General features: G+C 36.3%; 1 protein-coding gene across 3 annotated transcripts in view; it reads right to left on the bottom strand.

The window, feature by feature from the left end:
- Positions 1-1,632: 1,632 nt before the first annotated feature.
- 2mit overlaps positions 1,633-23,903 on the bottom strand; it is a 169,704-nt gene continuing 147,433 nt past the window's right edge. For all 3 annotated transcript variants that reach the window (XM_065238003.1, XM_065238004.1, XM_065238005.1), the window contains one exon: positions 1,633-7,286. In XM_065238003.1, the coding sequence (XP_065094075.1) occupies positions 4,443-7,286 (2,844 nt within the window). In that variant the 3' untranslated portion in view covers positions 1,633-4,442. The remainder of the gene's footprint in view (positions 7,287-23,903) is intronic.

Below are 23,903 nucleotides of genomic sequence, written 5' to 3'. Positions count from 1 at the left end.
TATGTAGTTACCTTAGTTTTGGCCACAAAACATGGTGACTTACATTCAGCAAAAGCTCAACTTACGCATTTCGTCCACTTAGCGAAAAGCTTGTGAAATGGATTAAAATTGCTATCAGTGCTTTAACCGTTCAAGTCGCTTGAGTTATAAGCAATGTAGTGGTTTTTGTAAACAAATTGCGCATCTCTAACGGCATCGGTGGTGTAGTTGTAAGCGTGATTATCTCTCACCCCAGCAGGCCTGGGTTCAGTTCCAGTCGGTGCCACCGGGATGTTCTGAGGCATAACATCTCTGATCACGCCTTCCTCGTTTATCCGGCTTTCTCATCATCGGCCAGGGAATTCAAAAACGCTCACTTGTCCCGTCTGCAAGAGAATATCGTCGACAGCCTTCGTTCGTGGCTCGCCAGGGTCTCACCCGCTCTATCGTGACCAGTGTTGGAATTATGTAAAAAAAAATCTCACAAAAGAACAAGATCACACTTGATTTTCGTAGACAAAAATCAACAAAAGCAAACAGTTGTGGTTGATATTGCAAGCTCAGATATAAAGTTCGGAATGTAAAGCAAACATAATGCTAGGCTTCATTAAAATGTTCAGTCATAATTTCGAAGTCCCATACACTATTAAGCTATTATATACCACACATGTAAGAACAATTCTGGAATACTGCCACCTAGTATGGAATCCATACTTTTCTATACACGAAGAATGCATGGAATCTGTCAAAAAAAAAAAAATCCTTTTATATGCTTTACGTAAATTGAATTGGACTGCATTTCCATTAATATCTTAAGAAGCGCGCTGCATGCTCATCAATATACAAACACTTAAGGAGCGCCGCCAATTTACAATGCTTTTCTCCATCAACGACATTATATCACTGAGCACAGATTCGGCAGAATTTCTCGCACTATTAAACTTTTACACACCTTTTCGACATCTTAGAACATGGAATTTATTTACTGAAAAATCTTGCAGAACAAACTATGGCCCAATCAATCGAATGATGCGCCTTTATAATTTGCATGGTGGAACTATTAACATAACTATATACAACCAGCAAATAAAAACTAGGCTAAAACAGAATAGAAATAATGCATAATATGTAAGTAAATATTGTTAAAATCATTGTATGCAGTCTACATTGGTTTGACGAAATGAATAAAAGAAATCAAAATTCACCAGCTGCAAAAGTCAACAAACCATAGAGGTAACTCTAAGACCAGAAGGTCCCGAAGAAACGTGCTCAACTTTTTGGCTCAGCTCTGGTACTCTCTTCGGTCCCAAGCTAATCGATGCACCCCTCGAAACATAGGAAAATCCACGAACCCCTCATTTTATCAGTCAAACTTTCATAGCGAATCAAAACAAACATAGTGTAGTACTAGAATTTCGACTAGAATGGGGTACGCCTGTAGATGTAATTGGGGCCAATATGCTAGTCCAGTGTGAGCCAATTTAAAATCGTTAGGTTCCACTGGTTGAACAAACTGTGGTGAGATTGAGTGTCATGATTTTGGCTTTACACTCGATCGCAACCGAAACATTCATAACGACTGGCAGCAGTCACTTCGTGTCTGCCATCGGTGAAGAGAAAAACGAGATAGTATTACCATAGAGGTAACTCTAAGACCAGAAGGTCTCGAAGAAACGAGCTTAACTTTTTGGCTCAGCTCTGGTACTATCTTCGGTCCCAAGCTAATCGATTCACCCTCGAAACATAGGAAAAACCAATAACCCCTCATTTTACCTGTCAAACTTTCATAGCGAATCAAAACAAACATTACGTAGTACTAGAATTTCGATAAGAATGGGGTACGTTAATCGTTTGCTTGGGACCAATAGGTTAGTCAAGTAGTGAGCCAATTTAAAATTGATAGTTTCGTATTGATTGTTGGTATTACTATACCTTCTCTTTCTAAGAAAACGAGGTGCAACCGAATAATTTTTGCGTCGATTCAACTCTCAGCTTCAACTTTACACGTTGTGAATAGTCTCGCAATATCAAAGGAGCTTGTAAAATCAATATTAAGCATGATATTTTTTTTCCAATATCACGCATGATATTGAGAGCGTATGAGAGCGGAAAAATATCAATTTGCTAATGACTATGCCTACGCTCCTTAATCTTCCAAAAAATATCATCGGTGACTATCCTCTCTAAGTGTGCAGCTAACCCAAGCTGTTGTCAATGTGATTTTTGATTGTCGCTTATTCTGAAGTCATTCGAGATTTGGACGTAACCTATTTTTCACAATTTCGCAAACAACCTATACCAACTGCAATAGAAACCACTCCCCTAACTTATTATGAGCTAAGATTGCGAGAATGTACTTTTATTCGCCAAAAATCGATTGTTGAAGTAATTGTTTACAAAAACAGTGACACCCAAATCTCAAATCACTCTATTAGAAGAAGACGGAGTAAGAACGCTTGGCTGGGTACGACCCCCCATAGTCAAATCTTTATGAAATCCTCAAGATTCCACAAAATGTTCAATACAGAATAGATTAGCAATATGCTTATATCATTCTAAAACACCTTGCAGCTCCTGAACTTACAAAACGTCAAAACAATTAATCAAAACAAGCTTCTCGATCAGTGGGGCTTTTCATGATCTTATTTTGAATGCAATGAATCATAGGATTTTGGGTGAAACAATTGTGATCTCTGGCATTTGTTGGTACCCTTCATTAGGCTGTACTTCTTCTGTAACAGTTGATAGAAGTATGTAAAAAATGTGTTACGCATGTGAAAATATACTATACAGTAAAAATGTACTAGAAATTTGTCCAGGAGTGACCAATGTGGTCCGGGACACTCATTATTACTGCGGTTTGATGTCTCGCATTTGAGTTTGTTTAGAAATGAACTAGCCCAAGGCTAAAAAACTCTTTAATAAAGAATAAAAAAAAAATTGAGTTTGTAACGCTCACCGAAACTTGTTCCGGCCATATCTCCGGAACCAGTAAGCCGATCTCAAAGACATTCAGTTGCAATATATGTGACCATAACACTTATCTGTTGATGCTTGTTGCGTCCAATTTGATGCACTGAGGCAAAAGAACGTAATAATTCCATAAGATCCTCTTATAAATTTTAGCCACAATAAATCGGTATGAATTTCATTGATTTGATAAATAATAAAACGAAACAGGCTGGAACCGAACAATGAACGTTGAGATTACGTTGACCACTAGTCTTTCAACGCTTGATAAAAGAAAATGGTTAAAGGCGTATAAGAGCTACCTAATGATAGACGAAAATCAATGACAAGTTACGCTTTTGAAAGTCATAAGTCGGGTTTTATTAAATTCATAAGATTTATTTGCCTCAGTGCGCAGTGGTTGCAGAAATACCTTTACCTTGTTACCCTGCCTATAAAAAATGAATATTTTTTAATGATTCGAAAAATTAATGAAAAAACTTCGCTAATTTATTTTGCATTCACTAAATTTTATACTTTGGATGGTGGTCTTACTCCATCTTCTTCTATTGCTGTTATACGATGCCACCGTCTGGAGCATCTGCTGTCAACATCTCATTTAGCAGAGATCAAATAATAAAGACTACCATTTAACTTATTTCAAAATTAATTAATTAGAGAGTAAAATTGCGCTACCCTGCATCTATCGTTTTGTTGTGGAAGCACTCCTCATCCTGCATCGGACTCGATATTTTCCACTTTATTCCCGTTGGCACCAGAATTGTACCTAATCTATTTCACTGCAATCAAAAATAGCCTCACATACAAGCATTACTCACGTGGCTTACCGTTTGGTTTTATAATCTTTCACTCACTGGCACGTTCAGAGAGAAGCTTCCAACATTCAAGAGATCAGATCACATATCGAATTATTTAGAATCATTCGCACGTTCGAGCTCTTTGGTAGGAAGCTACTACTACCGGAGAGCAATCAAACTATTGTTCCGCATTACGTACACATACCGCAGCAATATCTTGAATGCATTTAATGCATCTCTCTCTCTCACTTCAAACCGCAATTATAAATGCTTTTACTCCACCACCTTCCTCGTCTGAGTCGTCTGCCATTTTCCCCTTTACGTGGACGACAAATCGATGCTCAGCCTAGACTGTAATCTACGAAGTGCATCAGAGTGTCTGCTGCCATGTGTGGCCATGTTCCTGCAAAGCTGTCCAGAATCGAAATCAAACTGTCCGTTCGTCGGTAACAGAGTACAATTAGAAATTCTAGACGGAAGGGTGAATCGGGTGTGAGGACAAATGCTGCTATGAATTTCTATAGTAGATCCCTTCCCCCACCGTCTCTCCGTTGGTAGGTGGTAATTGATTCTTGACATCGGGATAGACAGAGAGAGGGTGCGAGAGTGCATTCAATGAAAAATATGCTCTCACTCAAACACACTGTAAGCATCATTAAATGTACAATAATGAAGTTGTCGTCTTTGTCATCGTCGTCACCACCTATCGATGGCAGTATCCCGATGAGTGGTCCGATTTTCCGAATTATTATGATTATTGGACGCATTCCGATTGGGGTGCTGGGGTTTCTGATTATCGGAACGATAATCATCACTACTGTAGGCTACTGTTGGCCGGAGGACACCCAGTTCACTACAGTTGGATGCACCACTGTCGACGTCGAAACAACTACTAGCACTACTACTTGTGCTCGGATTCCGTGACAATGGTTTTGATTTGAGTGGATTTAGTATGTCCATATGGAGGACATCTCGCTGCCGATCCTGTTGTGGATGCTGCTGCTGTTGGTGATGGATTGGCGAACATCCGTCCTCCTCAGGACCATCTAGGACCGAGGTCGATATAGTATACGTTAGACGTTCATCACTGTCGTCCTGTTCGAATGCGTATGAATAGCGATGATGAGTAGAATTATGACTGCCACCGCCACTACCATCAGAACTATGCTGGGTCGGATACTGCTGATAATGATGGTGATGTCCGTGCAGATGTTGACCCCGCCGGACACGACAATAATAGAGATGGAACAACCCGAATGAAATTAGCATACCGAATGTTGCCCCGACCACAATGAATAGACCGTAATGAGAGCCGCCACTTGACATTGGTCGTACATCATTCCATTCTTGCGGTAGAATTTTTGACGACGTTTCTACGGACGTGGCAGGAATTTCGCCGTTACTTGTCTTGTCAGCGGGGGTTTCTGCCAGTACCGAGTGGTTTGCGTTGGGTACGTGCATGGAATGATGGAATGGTTCGAAGTTGGCATTTTTCAGCGACGCCATATAGATGCTGTCGTAGATGGAAAATTTGCTTTTTCTGTGCGGGCCATTGCCGTGACTGGGATGACCATAGCCAAAGTTGTTTCCAAGCAGACCTACGCTGTCAGTGTCAAAATTGTCGCGAAATTCATCATCGTGCATTTGATCGTGGTTAAATTTTAATTTCATCTTCATATGATTTACATTCTTGCGTGCTTTGGTTATATTGTACCGAGTGGAATTGGCTTTTCCTTTGGCACTGGATTTACCGTAGTTGGTCTGTTTAGCTCCATGCACAACTGGCGCCGGAGTTGTAGTGAGTGAAACGTTTTGTTCCACACTGCCGTTGGCACTGCTGTTCGTTTGTTTAGTATTGTTCGGATGAGAGCTGTTTTTATTGTTGATGGAGACCTCGTTTGTTGTCCTTGCTCCGGTCGTCACCATCATCATCATCATCGTCGTCGTCGTAGTTGGCTTTGTCCATTTTTGCTCTGCCGTGTGCTCATATTTTGCCATGATCGAGGTCAAAGCAGGCGTCAGGGATGATGACGATGCGGACGACGAGGATAGCATCTCCGTCGTCGTCGTCGTCGCCGCCGCCGTCGTCAATGTTATTTCTACCAATTTGTCACTCGTACTTGTCGTTTGCTCCGGGCCGGGACTCGTTTCTGTTGCCATCGAATCAGCTTGAATTAAGCTATTTCTGTTGAGTTTTTTCTCCACCTCGGGCTGTCGGTCCTTTGCACGGGAATCACTCTTATCACTCGCTTCGTCACGTCTCCTTCCAGTTACGTTAACAATCGGTGTTATTGCCGTTAAATTGACGGCTTTGTTTACACTTGAACTATTCTCTAATTTATCATTGCTCTCCGGATTAGGGCTCGGGGTGAACTTTCTCTGACTCTTTTTCGTCGCTTTCTTTGTCAATGAGCTGATTTTGCCTTTCTTTAGCGTTGCCACTTTATCTGCTTTCGCATCTTTAATCGTCCCATTATGAAAATTAAGCTGCAGTATCGCCGGCATTGTTGAACGCAGTCCGGGCGATTGTGGCGCTACAGTTGTAAGATTTTGCAAACTTTCAGCACTCAAATTTGCATTTAAATTTGCCTTCTTCTCGACGCTGATAATGAAGCTAGAATTTGCCTCACCAGCTTCGTTATTATGAACCTTTGGTGTCGGTATTTGCAGCTGTGCTGACAGTGTTGCCGGGGTCGTTAAATTCTTTAATAAACTCTCCTCGGAGGTGGGCCTGAGCTTATCATTCATCATGCCAATTTTAGCAGAAGTAGTAGCGGCCGTGGTGGTAGTCCTTGCGTTCGTTATCGGTGGAATGATTTTATCGTCTTCTAATGGATGCTTCACGGTTGTTTGATCGCTTTTAAGGCGATTTGATGCGTTAAGGTTAATTAAATTTTCATTTCGGCACAGCGATTTGAATGAAGCGATTTTCATCGCCATCTTCAGTGGAGTTTTTCTCTTGCCTTCTCTACGGCAGCAGCTATTGTGCCGGAGACCGGTCGTAAATCTTCCGAAAATTTCAAATTCATTTCCACTGTCATCGCTGTCAGGATAGTCCCTATCATCGAAAAGCATCTCATCGCGGCACGGTTTAACCCACTCGGCAATGCCGAGCAGGTCGGCACATTTGACCGGATTGTTCTCCAGCAGAAAGTCCCTCAGGTTGGGTGACGTTTTCACTACTGATTGACTCAACCCTTTCAAGTCGTTACGCCTCACATTCAACTCCACCAACCCCGGTAGAGGCAGTTCCGGTAGATAGGCAATTCTATTTCCGGCGAGATTGAGAGTCTTTAAATTTTTTAAATTCCGAAACACGTTTGGCAGGAGTTCGTAAATTTCATTGTTCTGCAGATGAAGGTGGATCAGGTTCGATGGGAGGCTAATCGGAACGCGCACCAGCCGATTGCGGTCAAGGAACAGTGTCGACAGCAGCTCCAACCGTCCGAGAGCGTCTTCTTCGATGTCGGCTATAAGGTTATCCGAAAGAATCAACTGCTGCAGTAGAGGGTAGCTGTCCAAATCACCACTCCGTATCACCTGTGGAAGGAAGAGAAATGCGAAAGAAGGGATTTAACAAAAAACGTCAGTTATTTTTCCAGCTGAAAGGCACGGCAAGAGGGTACTCTAATAAAGTAATGCGGAATGCTAAAGCGCTCGTTTCTTGGGATGAGTCGGGAGGGTCGCTTTTTGTACACCGTGAGAATTTTGTTGCGGGAAAATATAATGAAAAAAAGCAAATGTCAACAGTTCGAAATAAATTATTTTAAAGCTGGAAATCTCAAAATATATCCACATGCCAAAGAAATGTTTTTTTTTCCCGTGTAACGCGTGGGAGACAAAAATTTTCCAGATAATCAGGCATTTGCTTATTTTATGCTGATGTTTAAATTCGTTATTCGTTGAATCCCCTGATGGCTGACCAAATAAATCTTCGCTAATGGAAAATGATTGCAGTGATCCGAGCATGGATTTGAGGATGGTGGGTGTGTATAATGTTCGGAATTTTATGGTTCATCTTGAGGCCAGCCGCAGTGAATGGGTAGCAAATGAGTAGTGTTGCCAGTTTATCACAAACTACGACCCGTAGATAGGTGTATTTGTTTCCACTGCATCAATCATTTCTAAAACCAGAGCTTAGCAGTTGCATGAAAATCGTTCGACTCCGGCCAATTAAACAAAATACAACTATTTGAGAAAAAAAAAATGGTAGTACATTCAAGCAATCTTTCAATATCAGAAGTTCCTGCTTCATGAAATAATTGGTGGGGGCAAGATGTTCTAGAAAATAGTTCATTTTACAAAATGGCAGGAGTAATTTAGCCTGACAGAACTGATAATATAGATGTTGGTTCTAACAAAGGTTAGGTTACTACCTACTGTCTTTATAGTAATTGAAAATTTAGTTCGTGGACTGTCTTATACAATGTAGATTGGAGTTGAATGACTGTATTAGTAGAGTGAAGGTATCTCAAATTTTTATGAAGTCGATAAGTATGGTAGATAATATTATCATGTGATATATTTAGTATTGGGATTCCCTTATCAAGTTTTTTTTCCTTGATTTGTTTTTCGTCGATCTTGTTTTCCGTGCTACCGACGCCAGGGAGGCAGCTCCCATACCTGAACCCTACCTATCGACCCAACGGCCATCTCGTTGTGGTTATATCATATATACATGCAATTCCCTACAAATGCGCAAATCGGTTTATTATTTTTATTTTTTATTTGGTTGAAAATTTACAGAAACGTTCCTTATTACCGACTGTGTCATTTTGCATCTTCATATCGCCAATAATCTTGCACTTATTTCCCGAAATTTACAATTAAAAACAATACTTACGTGGAACGCGTATGAATCCAGCCTTATTTTTGAAAATGTCCTATAGGAAAATATCAAGCTTATCATCTGAAAATTTTTACTCGAAATCTGTTTGCTCGATCAATTTGCAGAAAATGGATGAGACTATTTGAAAAAAAAAAATATGCACTCCAAAAAGATTGTCTCCACCTTTTATTTTTTATTTCAAATAAAGTCTTAAAAACAATTTTTCTCAAAAAAAAAAAAGGTTTTAATTTATTTTTTATTTATTGATTTGTTTTAGGGGACAAAAAATGCCACACTATAAGTCTTGTAGAAATTATGGAAAAAAAAGTTAGGATTTAAAAAACACTCAAATTTTTGGAAAAATATTTGAAACTTGGTCCAATTATTGTTTTGACTTTATATAATGAAAGTACACAAAATTTACAATTAATTTTTTCCGTCAATATTTTATCGGAAATATCAGAAAATTTAACAGTAAAAATGCTATTAGTGGCACATTAATATATTAAATGTCTTCTTAAAAATTAAAATAAAACAATGCGACCTTTTGCTAAAATGCTAACATGCTACCTATTGCTAAGCAATTCATGGTACCAAGTGAAAGTGACCTGCTTAAATTCAGTAATTCAGAAGACGAAGTGGTAGTTAAAATGAATACTTTTCATTGTAAGTACATAAGCGTGTTTGAAAAAATTGCTCGAAAAATTGACAAAATCTCACGGATTCTAATATACAGAAATTGGTTGATCTGGGTTTTGCGGAACAGAACCAACTTAACAGTAAATTAAAAAATGTGATTCTTGTCGTATACAGCTTTCTAAACGTACCGAACTATCAAGTAGCGACGAGTTATCGAACTGTGATGAACAAGATATCAACATCAATGTTTCAAGTCAGGAATCTTTAGTAACTGTACTACTGTACCATCAATAACATCGGTAGAAACAATCGACTCTAATGTTGGCGAATATTTGCAAAGCGTTAATATTGAACTTTTCAACAAATCTATATCTAGTATTTTAACATCACCAATTGATGTGGAAAAATGAGTTGTGTAAATTATGCTGTGAAGAAATATCATGAAATTAATCAAAGAATTAGAAAGCACATAGTTGCACTTAATGCAGAAGCAAACTTAGATGATAACAAAACTGACTATTGTAATGAAATTATTGAACAGCTAACAGAAAACTTTTCGAAAGAAGATACAACGAAAACTGAGCTCTTGATCGTATTACCTAGATCATGGACAGTTCAGAAAATTATGGACACATTTAACACAACCAGGTATATGACAACACAATCTAAACAACATTTAAACTCCACTATTACTTCGAGGTTACACAGTTCGAAAAGTAGTGTAAATTTCTGTTCAATATGATGCACACAAATGAAGCGTCGAATATCATATAAGTTTACATTATATATCATGTAAAGTTCTAGCACAATTCATGCAATGTAGCAAATATTGTATACAAAGGCCATCTTTGTAAACAACATTGTTTACAAGTTGCTCGGTTGTGTGAAATTAAATTTAAGTTTACGTGAATGAATGTTTACATCACAATTAAAATTCAGAATTTTTTTCTGTGTAGGCAGTGGATTGAGTGATGATACGAAGGAACTTGTTCTGCAGTTTTTTTTAAGACGATGAAACCACCAGCATGATTGCGTAACAATAAGAAAATATAGTAAGCATCAGTCAGTTCAAATGACTTAATGATGACCACTTTACGGGAGTTATACAACCGATTCAAAGAATTAAATAGTGAAATACAAGTTGGAGTTTCAACCTTTGCGAATCTCAGGCCTAAGAACTGTAAATTGACAACTAGTTTAGGGACACATAATGTGTGTGTGTATGTACTATTTATGAAAATGTTAATTTGATTATTCACAACTTAAAGAAATTTGAGTTGTCCATTGATTTGAAGTCGATTACAGATAGTTTGATATGGGAAAGAAAAGCAGTCGATTGCTGCCAACGACGCTGTGAAAACTGCATGAATTCATCTTTTTTTGAACAAAACTTATTGGAAAAAATCGTAGGAAAAGGCATTTATGAAATACAATTTGAACAATGGGTCACAACTGACAGATGTGGTATAGAAATATTAGCTAAAGAGCCGGGTGAATCTATTTCCTATTTCTATTTAATTGGAAAAATAGAGAAATTAATACCTCATGATTTTATGAAACAACAGCAGTCTATGTTTTTGCAGAATACAAAACAAAATTTGCAGCAAGGTGAATTTGTAGTAATATGTGATAATTCAGAAAACTACACTTTTGTATTACAAGACGAAGTACAAAGTCATCACTGGAATAATCAGCAAGCAACTATTCATCCATTTATCATTAACTTTAAACATGAAGGAAAAATTAATCATTTGGGTTTTGTAGTAATTCCAGAAGATTTGCGCCATGATTCTGTATCTGTAAACTTATTTATCTAAAAAATGATTGCTTTTCTACGTACAGAACAGCAGTTAACTATGAATAAAATATATTTCATGTCTGACGGAGCTGCCTCCCAGTATAAAAATCTGAATGTTTTTCTAATATTTGCCAATTTAAGAATAAATGTGGAATGGAAGTTGAATGGCATTTCTTCGCAACATCGCATGGAAAAGGTCCATGTGATGCTATATGAGGATCACTGAAACGTATGGCTACCAGAGCTAGTCTAGCTAGAGAACGTGAACATCCGATAAAACAAATGCAAAGGAACTATACGATTGGGCTCAGAAGTGAAACGAGGATCAGCTGACTCAAGTTTTCTTTTGTTATGCAACTACTGAAGAATATGAAACTCATAAGGACGATCTCAACGAACAAAATACCACTCATGTATTCCTATTTTTGAAAGACAAATAGAAGTCAGACACTTTTCAAACTGTTAAAATGAAAAGAAAACGGTTGGTATTACTAAGAATTAAAATATGGATTTATATCACAACTTAATCAATCTCAAAATGCAAAAATAAATGAAATCATTCTCGAAAAATCGTTCTTTGTATATGCTAACGAGCGAAATATATATTTGCAAGAAAATTAATTGTTTTAAAACATACACATTCCGGATAATTTAGATCATATCGATGAGCCACCAAGAGCACTTTCAGTGTAAAATTTTCTGATATTTCGGAAAAGAAATATTTTCTTAACTAGAAAACCGCGAAATACATTTAAAAATGTCCAAAAACTATAAACATTTTAAAAATATCTACTTTCAAACCGCTTCATCTCGAAAACGGTGCCACTTAGAAAAATTTTTTCCGGTGAATTTTTTTTGTAAATTTGATTTTTTTTTTCCTTAGGTTTGTTTTTTCCGTCGATCTTGTTTTCCGTGCTGAGCACCAATGTTACCGACGTGCCAGGAAGGCAGCTCCCACACCTGGACCCTACCTATCGACCCATCAACTCATCAACCGGGGACCAACGGCTTTACTTCCCATCCGAAGGAAGGCGTGATCAGAGATGTTATGCCTCAGATTGTAAATTTGATGTACTTTCACTATTTAAAGTCGAAACAGTAATTGGATCAAGTTTTGAATATTTTTCCTAAAACTTGAGTTGCGTAAAAAATCATAACTTATATCATTTTTTTTAAAAACCATCATTTTTACATCTTGACTATTAGTGCAATAGATGGCATTTTTTGTTCTCTAAAACATATCAACAATTTTTTTTTTCAATCTTTATTTAAGAGATTTTAAGCCATAGGCTAGTTCATCTCTCATATCAACAAATAAAAAATACATAAAAATATTTTTTGAAGAAAAAGAAAGTTGGGTAAATTCCTTCTGGAGTGCATATTTTTTTTCAAATAGTCTCATCTGTTACCTGAAATATTGCCGAAGACACCAAACCGATCGGACAAACAATTTTCGTGTAAAATTTTTCTGAAAATAAGCTTTATATTTTTCTATATGCCCTTTTCAAAATTAAGGCTGGATTCAAAATGGCGATATGAAGATGCAAGATGCCATTGTCGGTCATAAGGAACGTTTCCGCAAATTTTCAACAAAAAAAAAATAATAAAAAACAAAAATAAATCGATTTGGAATTCGTAGGGAATTGCTCTATATCTATATTTTTTTCCGGTACTATGGAGTCAACAAAGTAAAAGTGAAAGAAAAATGGAGCACATGCAATACAACAATGGAGTGATGCTTGTTAAGAAAATACCTGGAGACACAATCTATTTTCCACACCGGTGTTACGGTTTTATTAGACGCAACTAGAAACTAAAGATCATCATACAAAGATAATGGACGTTGAAATGTCGAGGAACACATCAGAATTAACATGATAGACTTTTGGGGGACTAGTAGCGACTAGCAGTGATCCTGAAAAAGGCAAAGAATTCACAAATAGGCACGAAGATTAGACAGAAGGGTATAAAACAGCGAATGTTGGTGAGATCATTTTAAATTTTAAATTTGTATTATTGCTCCCTGTTGATAACATTTCGTTGACAAAGGGCGGGCTCTTCTACCCATTCATTGGGGCATCTTCACGGAAATCAGGTCAAAAACCCTAGCTTTGAAGAAAAGAATAAATTGCATTCAATTATGATAACAGTTGTATTGGCATTAGTGGCATTCAAATGGTAAAATGTTTAAACAAAGTTTGCAACAAAATGTTTATAGTTTTTTTTAAAGAATAACTGATAATGATATTGAAACAATGAAAATTCATGAATTGCTCACAGTTTGCATTGGAATGCCAAATTTTTCACAATTGCAAAAGAAATTGTTCGCAACTTTGAATGAAATTTTTAACAAAAGCATTGCACATTTCGAAAAAGTACTGTAAATTTCTGTTCAATATGATGCACATATATGGGGCGTCACATACCATATACGTTTACATTATATATCATGTAAAGTTCTGAGACATTTCATGAAATGTAGCAAATATTGTATTCAAAAGCCCATTGTTGTAAACAACATTGTTTACAAGTTGTTCGGTTGCATGAAATTAAATACAAGTTTACGTGAATGAATGTTTACATCACTATTAAAATTCAGTTTTTTTTTATAATGCAAGTATATAATGTAATGTATTGTAATGTTTTCAATACACTATTACAGTATTGAAAAGATGAAAAGGGTTTTTTGCACCTATCTGAGCGTTTAAATCATGAATTTGCTCAGTATAGTTGGCAGAAAGCAGAATATATAAACAATAAACAATTATTCATCTCCTTCCAGAAATAGCTATAAAAACTGTTAAAAACGTTCAGCACCCTATCGATGGTATGACTATATTAAAAATGCTCACCTTACCAGAAGATGATTTGCTATACATTGGGTAGCAAATATATCAGTCATGGCTTTTCCTATGAAATTCCCATATTCCATAATAAGAACACACCATAATAGGAACGTATAACCATCACTGGAGGCCTCAGATAGCCTAATCGGTTAAGGTACGGTAGCCTGAGACGGCGGATTCGATTCCCAGTCAGAAAATCTTTGGGGTTGAACATTTTCTCGACTTCCCTGGTCAAAGCTCTCTATAATAACTGTGAAAGTGCTTCAAAGAACATTAAGTTGAGAGTATGTTAAACTCGTCTAAGAGCATCATAAGCCAGAGAGAAAATCATCACTGGCACATCTACTGTACCTAATAATCATTCATTAGCAAAATGACATACTCCGAATTGCGATCAGCAAATGGGAATTGGGGAAAATAAATGGTTTCAATTAAAACTGTTCTTTTCCCATTGTTGCTCAGGTTCATACGTTGGTCAGTTGGGACAATGGCAAATTTTATGGCAAATGTAAATTCCATTGTACTGTGGGTCAATTTCGAGGTTTCTTCATGCTTTCGTTGGAAGGACAAGTGAATCAGAGTCTCTCAATAGGATTTTAGATTAGTTGATAATAAAAAACTTAATTTAATTAAGCCGTTGAAGAAGAAAGTCCATCTGGTAGATGGGCTGAGACATCGTGAAAAGGAGGACAGGAGAGAGTTAAATGGAAATGAAGTATAAATATTTCGAATGGCATAGTGACCTCAAATAGCACTAGAAAACACTAGATCTTAACATTACAAACGGTTATTGTTGGTAAAGAAAAACTGATTAAAAATACATTATTTAGAATAAGGTCCAATATTAAATACAGTTAGGCCTCCATAAGGGACATTAACACTAATTGATCACTTTTCATCATATGGCATCTGTATTGTTTCAATTTAAGAAAAAAAGAGCAGCAAGTAGAAGGATGGCATAATCCTGATCATGCATGGTATCCAAGATATCAATAATCTTAGCTACAAAATGCCACGATAAAAACGCTCATAATTCTTATTGGAGAAATTTCCTATGAAAAATCATGGTCTGAAAATACCTCAGCTGAATATATGGAAATTTGTTTACATTTCCTTACATGGGAGAGAGTGGGTTTTATGCCGCGGATACACTTATATGATAAACTATTAACATGACCATTATTTGTATAATAAATTCTGAGCATATCCATGGTCACACTTGTATAGTTGTTTTATAGGCTCATAATTATTAAACAAATAATGCTCATGCTCATAGTTTATCATACAAGTGTATCCATGTATTCCAAATTATGGGTCTGTTATAAAAAATGGTGTTGAAGATTGAAGAAGGTTTAGAGGTCGTGCAAATAGTTTGAACTTTATATGGAAATTTAGGCGAACTATTGTTAAAGATTATTGTATTTCACTCCTAGTAGTCCAAATCCAGAAAAAAAAAATATGTGGTTGCCATGGCAACGATCAACAAGCCTGTTGAAAACTGTATTTAGCATTTGGACAACTAGAGCCAAATTTAGATTTAAATTTTTAAAATAAATATGCAAACTGGAAGGTAGTCTACTAAGCATGAACAGATCAAATGTAGCATCTTACCATAGAGGTAACTAGATCTTACTAAAGAGTGACGAGTATTTAGTTTTATATTAATCAGTTAATAATAATGGGGGAGTGGATGAGCAATCTAAAAAAAAAACTACTTATCTAATTACTTAATGATCCCAATGACATATTTTGCCTCATTATGATTTTTGGTATAATCCATTCGGCCAAATGTTTTTTTTTTCTTTTGTTATCGAGATTTTCAGCCGCATTTCCCTCAGCGTAAATTTTATATTTATATATTTATCAAGGCTTTTTTTTTATTATAGTCACTTTAACACTCTTGGGTCATTCGTGACTTGTCCGGGGATGAGATTTGAACTCGTGACTTTGGCGTGAAAGATATGGATGATAACCACTACGCCGAGGTTGCCCCTAGAAGTCATTTGGTTCACGGAAACCCTTCTCTCAAAGGGCTTGAAGTTTGTAAGGGGAAAATCAACAAAATATATGGGGGAACGAGCCACTTTCACATTCGCGTTTCTAGTTGGCGCTGTAGTTGGTCGATTTTCTTCGTGGACAAAGTGTAGAACCTTTGGAGTATTGGGAACATCTTGGAATAATACCGGATGTGAATCCGAGTTAAACCCGAAAAGTTATAAGCGTTTCAAATGAACATCACCTGCCTTACTTTTGGAGAGAACCTAACGCTCGTTGCATGCTTTTTATTTTTACGAACGTATGAGTAGGTATATTTTTTTTTGTTTCTTCATGAAATTGGCTGAAATCTTCACAGTTTGTAGAAAAATGTTCGAAATTATGGTCTACTGAAAGTTGTAACAGATTGGCCAAGTGGTTCCGGTTTTATTTCAGGTTTCCGAGAGGCCATCGAGGGGAGAAAAGGTGATGCTGGAAATTCACAGCATCAGGCATCTATAGGTAGTGGGCAACCCCGGCGTAGTGGTTGATATCCATACCTCTCACGCCAAAGTCACGAGTTCAAATCTCACCCCCGGATTAGTCACGAATTACCCAAGATTGTTAAAGTGACTATAATAATAAAAACAATCTATAGGTAGTGCTGATTAATTTTTTAACAAAACCAACCCATAACTTGGTTCTAAATACTGAGTGTCCACTGGAAGACCATCCGATGACCGGGAACGATATGGTGTTCCTCAGAATTTCGTTAAGATTGGTAGTTTTGTTCCTTACAGCAAAATATTAGACCCGTATATTTTTTTTATTAGGGTGAACATTTCCATGTAAGAGTGGTTCAAAAATTCGATTTATTTTCAAAAATGGCTCTAAAAATTAGTTTTTGACCACTGGGCCGAATTTAAAGATCAAAATATTAAAATAAAGGAGAAAAATTGGGATTTTGTATTGAAAATCATTGATTATATTCGTTTGTTTTTAAATGGTTTTCATGGTTTGTAGGCAGAGGGCGCAATATGTTTTTTTTTATATTTTTCTTGAATATATAGTTATTTTTACTCAATGTATAAAAAATCAGCGATGTGTTTTTTTGTTAGGTATATTTTTTTAATTATCAAGGTTTGGGTTTTCGCTCAAAACTCCTATGCGACTAGATTACCATGCGTCTCCATTAATTTATAGCGGCTGTAACATGGTCATTACAATTTGATGAAGTATTACAAACAATCAATACGAAACTAAGGATTTCAAATTGGTTCATTACTTGATTAGCCCGTTGGTCTCAAGTACATCTATAAGCGTACACTCAAAGAAAATCAATTATTTTGTTAATAAGAATAGACTTATACTTCTCATTATCTTATACTAAATGTTATTCATTATTTCACTCACATAAAATTCATGAAGGCACAGAGATATTTTATTGAAAAGTTTTAATCCTGTTTTATGACCAAAAACTATGCATATTCACTTATTCTGTTTTCATAGCACTGCTTTGAAAAATAACAGTAGTTTTTGACTAAATCGAAAAAGGATGTCAGCTACGTGAGTAGAAAATTTACAGCTTATATAATAATCATCATACCGTTAAACGATTTTAATTTTCTACGGAAATCCCCTGATTTTAGTGTTAGTATGGTATTTAAGTTTAAAAAAACAAATACCTTGGACATATGAAGTTCAAATGGTAGGGAAATGTGAATATTGATTAAATAAACTTTCAGCCCGGACTAGTTTTTTTTCTCACTAAACTTGATTTTTTTTTTATATTTTTAGACTTGAAGAAACTAAACAGATCAAAACAAAACACTTCAAGATTCTAGGATTTCAAAATCTTTTATATAGATTAAATCAGTAAAATTAAATCATTTCACAAGATTCTAAACTAAGCTTTGAGTTTTAGAGATCATTTTACAGATTTTTGTCTGCTCTAGGTTTTTTATGTTAAAAATAATTATTGACATTGGAATAAATGTGGCAACACTGGTGACGAGTAGTCTTATAGTATCAAAGGAGCTTGTTAAATCAATATCAAGAATGATATCAAATTGGAACAAATTCCAATATCACGCATGATATTGAGAGCGTATGAGAGCAAAAATAAATTTAATTTTGCAAATGATTGTCCCATCATTGGATGTTATGATGATATTTTCCACATCGAAGTTACAAGAAGAGGTTGTAAAGTATGTATTTGACACATGAAATATATTAAGTTTGCTTACAGAGAGTCACAATTTTATGAATGGAGAATATTACTTCTTCATGAAGAGTGAATATTCAACGAACATAAAATTGCTCATTAAGAATATCTGAATATAAAATAGACAGGTTTTATATGTCGAACACATCACAAGGGGTGATTTATTGTAACTTACTAGTTCAAAACACCATTATACCATATAATGGTTTCATAATCCCCATTTTTTTATAGTATGAACATAAAATAGCAATTGCGGAGAACTTCCTGCAATCGCTGGGACAAGACTGTCTTCCAATGAAAGGCAATTAGTAGCTTCCGTTACTCGAAAGTAAACAAGAGAAGCAACACTTGAGCTCAACAGCCTCTTTATGGAGCCTGTTAAATCTCATCCGACACGATGTTTCCCAGCCGCATTCATTAAATTATCCAAGCCGCGCTGTCGTTTGTTGGTATATACGTGACCTGGGGTTCCTTCGGTAGGTAGATATCTACCAATTTGTCCCCGCGTGAATGTCATGCAATCGGGAGAAACCGAAAACGGCAAATGGGTGGATCACGTGGTGCGGCACAGCATGGTTTTCCGCTGTTTAATAATGTCGTAAAACGCTTGAATACGTAATAGACTTTATTCGCTCGACCAGGCTGACGAAGACGAAGGGTAAGCAACCTGCAACAAGGAAATTGGCAGTGACGGCTGTGAACATCAACAGTTGTAGCTTGAGGTGAGGAAATTATATTTGTATCCACACCATTTGAATCCTTATAGAGAGGATTGAACATAAGGTGAATGTCTAAGGAAACCTTACCTGGAAATTTCAAGAACACACATGTCAACCCGAGCAAACTCGGTTAACAAAATGAAAGCAAATCGGTAAAACAATTTGCTGTTCCTATCACAATGAAAACTAATTTTGATTTCAATTGTAGCGGTATTCATTATGCATTTTTTAAATGAAAGCATTTTAATCTCAAGTTTTGAAGATTTAATTTAATGTCATCGTTGTTGAACTAAGGATTTTTGCTTATTTGTTGTGTTTTCCACATTTGAGATAATTCGTTACTTGTTAATGGTGAAATTTGATTTTAAGCCTTCAGCGTGAGAAATATCGGATGCTTACGATTTGCGACAGGCCTGTATTCATTTAAATATTATGATTTCAAAATCAGTTATGAAATTTTGCTCTTATTTTTGCTATGTAAACCGTCAACTCTACTAAAATGAAATCAAATTGAGCAAAAAACAAAAGTTACATCAAAACAGAAAATTATGGATTTCCATTTGTTATAAAAATTTGCTCGGGAACTTCTACAAAACATACTGTAATGAATATGTAACTCCATGGAACAGCAGCTAACAGGGAGTTACAATTTTATCATTGTATGCTTTGTGTGCTTATGGAGTTTCAAGATAAGGTTTTCAAAGAGATTCGCCTTAAGTTCTATAAAAATCATTAACGTTATTTATATAGGCATCACCTTTTTTTTCGTGTTTGTAAGCAGATTATCTTCCACTCACATTGCTATAAGAAATGTTTTTCGGAATAATGAAATCATTAGATGCTAATGATATTTTATACTTGAAAATATTAAGAAGAGGTTGTAAAGCACATTAAACCTGTCAATTTAGCTTTCAGAGAGTTACAATCAGCGATTTCATGTCTCCTGAGCATTCACTCAGAGTGAGCGCTCATGAATCATAAGATCGCTGGTTGTGACTCTCTTATGACACATTTTACTAGGATTTATTAACAGGTATTTTATTACAGCTTTTGGAATGTAACTGAAAAAAAATTAAAACTATCCTCTAAATATTATTCGAAGTGTGATAAATGTTCTATAATAATTGATCAAGGGTTGATGATTTGAGTAGCTCAAAATACTTTGGTGAGCGACTTTGATGCGTGATGTTACATCGTTTTGTACTTTTCAACTACACTACTCACCAAAACTTTTTGAGATACTCAAATCAGAAGTTCTTGATCACTTATTATAGGAAATTTAACGCACTTTACAAGTCTGCAATAATATGAATAGATCATTAAAAAAACAGTTACAGTACAAAATATAGACAAAAAACAATCAAAACCGTTGGACAGAAAGAGCAAAACAACTTCACTAAGGTCTTCCGTACGTTTATACAAGTTAACGTTGAGTAAGTGGTGTACAACATAATACTGAATAGTTTGCAGGTGGGTATAGAGATGAACTAGCCTTCGGCAAAAAACTTGACGTTGGGTGAAAACAACTTAAGCAATAAGTCTGTTTACATCATTCTCAGAATAATTATCCATTATTTTTCATAACACATTCTTAATTTTAAGCTCAAAGGCAAAAACCAACTGGCTCAGTTGTGAAAGTTTAATGGTTAAAGTATATAAAGTATAATGGTTTTTATGACCCAACTGAGTTTTCAATTGCAGTAAGACATACTTTGGCGAAACATGTATGTAAACAAACTTTGATAGAGTCACAGAGGCAAGAGCAGTCCTGGCTCAGAGCATTTGGTGGGAATCAACTTGGAAAGAGCAAAACAGTTTTAAACTTGAAATAATTTTCAAGCAGTTTTCTATTGGCTTGCAAAATAGAATCGATCGACTCCGCAGTACCCAGGTGTTAACTGAAAATTTAGTTGGAACATGAAACTGTCGACCTGGGTAAATGAAACTCAATATTAGGTAATTTTATCTAATGGTTGTGGATTTGTATTGCTTAATATGCCAATCACAAATTATCCTCGATTTTGCTAAGCACCATGACGTATTATCCTTAATTTTAATCTCGGATATAACGGATTCCGCGTATAAGAGAAAATTCTAGATTTTCAAAAAGAACGCTTCCAAAACACAATCTATACTTCCCAGTCAGCGCCGCCGGGATGTTCTGATGCATAACATCTCTGATCACGTAAAGCCGTTGGTCCGCGGTTCATGAGTAGATGGGTCGATAGGCAGGGTACAGGTGTGGGAGCTGCCTTCCTGGCGTCGGTAGTATTGGTGCTCAGCACGGAAAACAAGATCGACCGAAAACAAACCATAGGGAAAATTAAACGGTTAAAAGCGTATAAGAGCTACCTTATGTTTCCCGAAAATTATTCATAAGTCACGCTTATGAAATTCATATATGTTGTTCATAAGCCCCATTGTAAGTATCGAAACCTCCCCAGCATCAACGCTAGATCTTTGTCATGAACTTCAGGTGGCAGATCAAATACTACCACATATTGAACAAATTCTCCCACATTCGATGCGTACCTAGACTGCCTTTCCTGCATCAGATTCCTTCAGGGGCAATTCTCTGAACTTCAGGAGCAATTCTCTGAACATTAGGTGAAATTCTCTGAACTTCAGGTGATATGCTCTGAGGTTAAAAGGAAGAAGAAGCTCACAGTCCAACGGAAAGTTCCCAGAACACATAATTTCCCAAAAAAAAACATGTTCACAGAACTTCCCACACAAAGTTCACAGATCTTCCCTGAAGTTCTGAGTACTTAAATAAATTCCAAAGAAAACAGAGAAGAAGAATAAGCAAGCGAAAAACTGGAAAAGACTCGACGTACTTCCCGGCATAGGAAATATTTGATCATCAGCCATAGGTTTAAGGGAAGCAAGCAGAAGAACGAAAAAAGTTGCGGGCACGGTAAAAAGCAAGCGCCTCCCAGGAAGAAATGATCTTATTCATGAGTCATGAATCATGACCCTCTTTGAATTTTGAATAAAAATAACGCGTTTGAGCCTTACACATAAATAAGTGAAAAAGGCCTTTCTTCCAATATGGCGGGTATTAGAGACCTATAGGAAACCGTGCATAATCATAAAATGTAAAGCAATTTTGGAATATTTCAGTTGTTATGAGTTCTTTGTAAAAGGCCTTATCAATTTTCAGTGATTATTCAAATTGAGAAGTTTTAATCATTCTAAAATGTGTATCCTTTGAATATTTATTGCAGGTGATTTATAATTCATGATGCAATCGCAAAGCAAAGCATGAAGACTCAGTTGTTCACGAGTGACATATACACCATATACATGTATCGTGCGTCGTTTCAACGTCTACCCTCACGTACGCATCAATTCTTGTAATTGACCCAATAAGTTGTAATGTATGTTAAATATACGTGTTTGCAATAATTATTCACAGGCAAAGTTTCCAACCAAACCCCTTACTACACACAATCAAACATTTGCACACATACCAACATTGAAAGCTACAATTGACCGAGAGGCAAACTTTTCCATCTTCATCAGCAACAACCGGCAACCGGGGACGGAAAACTTTGTCCGAGCGGAACACAACTCTGGCTGGGAGCAACATCCGTAGTACCTAGTAGCAGTGAATGAAGCCAACTCGGACTCGGACAGCAGCAGAACAAAACTCGTAATTGGGAGGCATGAACCATAAGCAGGAATATTAATGAAGACGGAAAAATACTTTGGATTATTTCTGTGGCTTTAAAGAAGTTTGTGCCTCTGATTTGAGGAGGACCGCAACTTTATTTTCTGATTGCATTAAATTGTGTTCAAGTTGCAAACTGTTCATGGTGTATTTGTTAGAATAACTTTAAACCAAAAAATCGGCATTCCCGAAACCTTCATTATATGATAGAGAGGACTTTTCTCGTCATGTTGACACTATTACCACCTATTAGGGTTATTTTCCAATTGTAGCACACTTTACATTGTTTACTGTACACCATTTATTCATATAGTGTTTACCGATCATGGTGACATGCTTATCAGCTAATTTAGTCCAATATATTATTTCTACATAATGTCACTATTACTAAAAAAAATGTTGAAATTTTCTCACCGCTAGGTTTGAAGATAAATCGACGAATTTTCGATAGTTTCTTAATTAATAAATAAACGAAGTAAATAAATAAAAATACATACATCAACCATGTCAACTATAAAGGAAAACCATGAATATTCAATAATGAAGTAATAGTGTACACCATCAAATCCGGCAGATTTCAAATCCTGGCGGGATAAACAGATTTTCGAAAAATAGTCGATTTATCCGAGGGGTTGACTCTATCTACGATGCAGGAAAAATTGTGATTCACTGTGGTTAGCTGCGCACACGCTGAGTAGATAGAAAGAACATTGACGGCGATTCTAAAGATTTCTTGTAATAAAATGATGCGTGATGCAAGTAGATGTGAGAAATGAACGAAGATTATTCGAATATTGATTCACTAGTGTGAGATTTGTTGAGCATCTAGAATTGAGATTTAGATGAGACGCCCCCTTCGGATGTCTCTTCCAACCTTACTTCCAGCGGTGACAACAATTCTATTGATGATATGAACTATATTTTTCAACCAGCGAATTTCAATGGTACACAATTAAATGTATTTTTCCGTCAATTTTTCCCCATTGTGCATTGGCTGGTTCGTCTCTAGTGCCATTGGTCATATTTCATCCAGTAGATCTGAACTTGATATGGTTATGATAGATAATAAATTTGACCATATGGAACCATAATCCGGAACATCCGGAACCTATTCAAAGGTAGACATGAGGTTTTATGACTGTTCTCTATCATTTCCGGGAGTTCCACGTAAAAAAAAACCATGTAAATTTCGAAATCCGCGTAAAAAAAACCGTGTAAAAAAACCGCGTAAAAAGCAACTCCAGTGTATTGAAAACACAATAAAATATCTTCATTTTGACTTAGATGGTTGGAGTGTAAAAGTAGGAAAGTACGAAAAGTACTTAATGCAGATATTCCAAAACTCATCCGAGAGGGATCCCAAGAAAACTTATTGAGCCATGCGTTTTACATTGAGCCGATATCGATTCTGTGTGGTTTCACCAGATTAAGAGAATAGCTTCTCTGACGGAACACT

This window comes from Ochlerotatus camptorhynchus, unplaced genomic scaffold (genome assembly GCF_037179485.1).
Source record: "Ochlerotatus camptorhynchus isolate MF236.1 unplaced genomic scaffold, CSIRO-AGI_Acam_v1.1 ptg000679l, whole genome shotgun sequence".
Taxonomy (NCBI): domain Eukaryota; kingdom Metazoa; phylum Arthropoda; class Insecta; order Diptera; family Culicidae; genus Ochlerotatus; species Ochlerotatus camptorhynchus.
The sequence above is the reverse complement of the archived record's forward strand: the minus strand, read 5'-3'. Positions and strand labels throughout refer to the sequence as shown.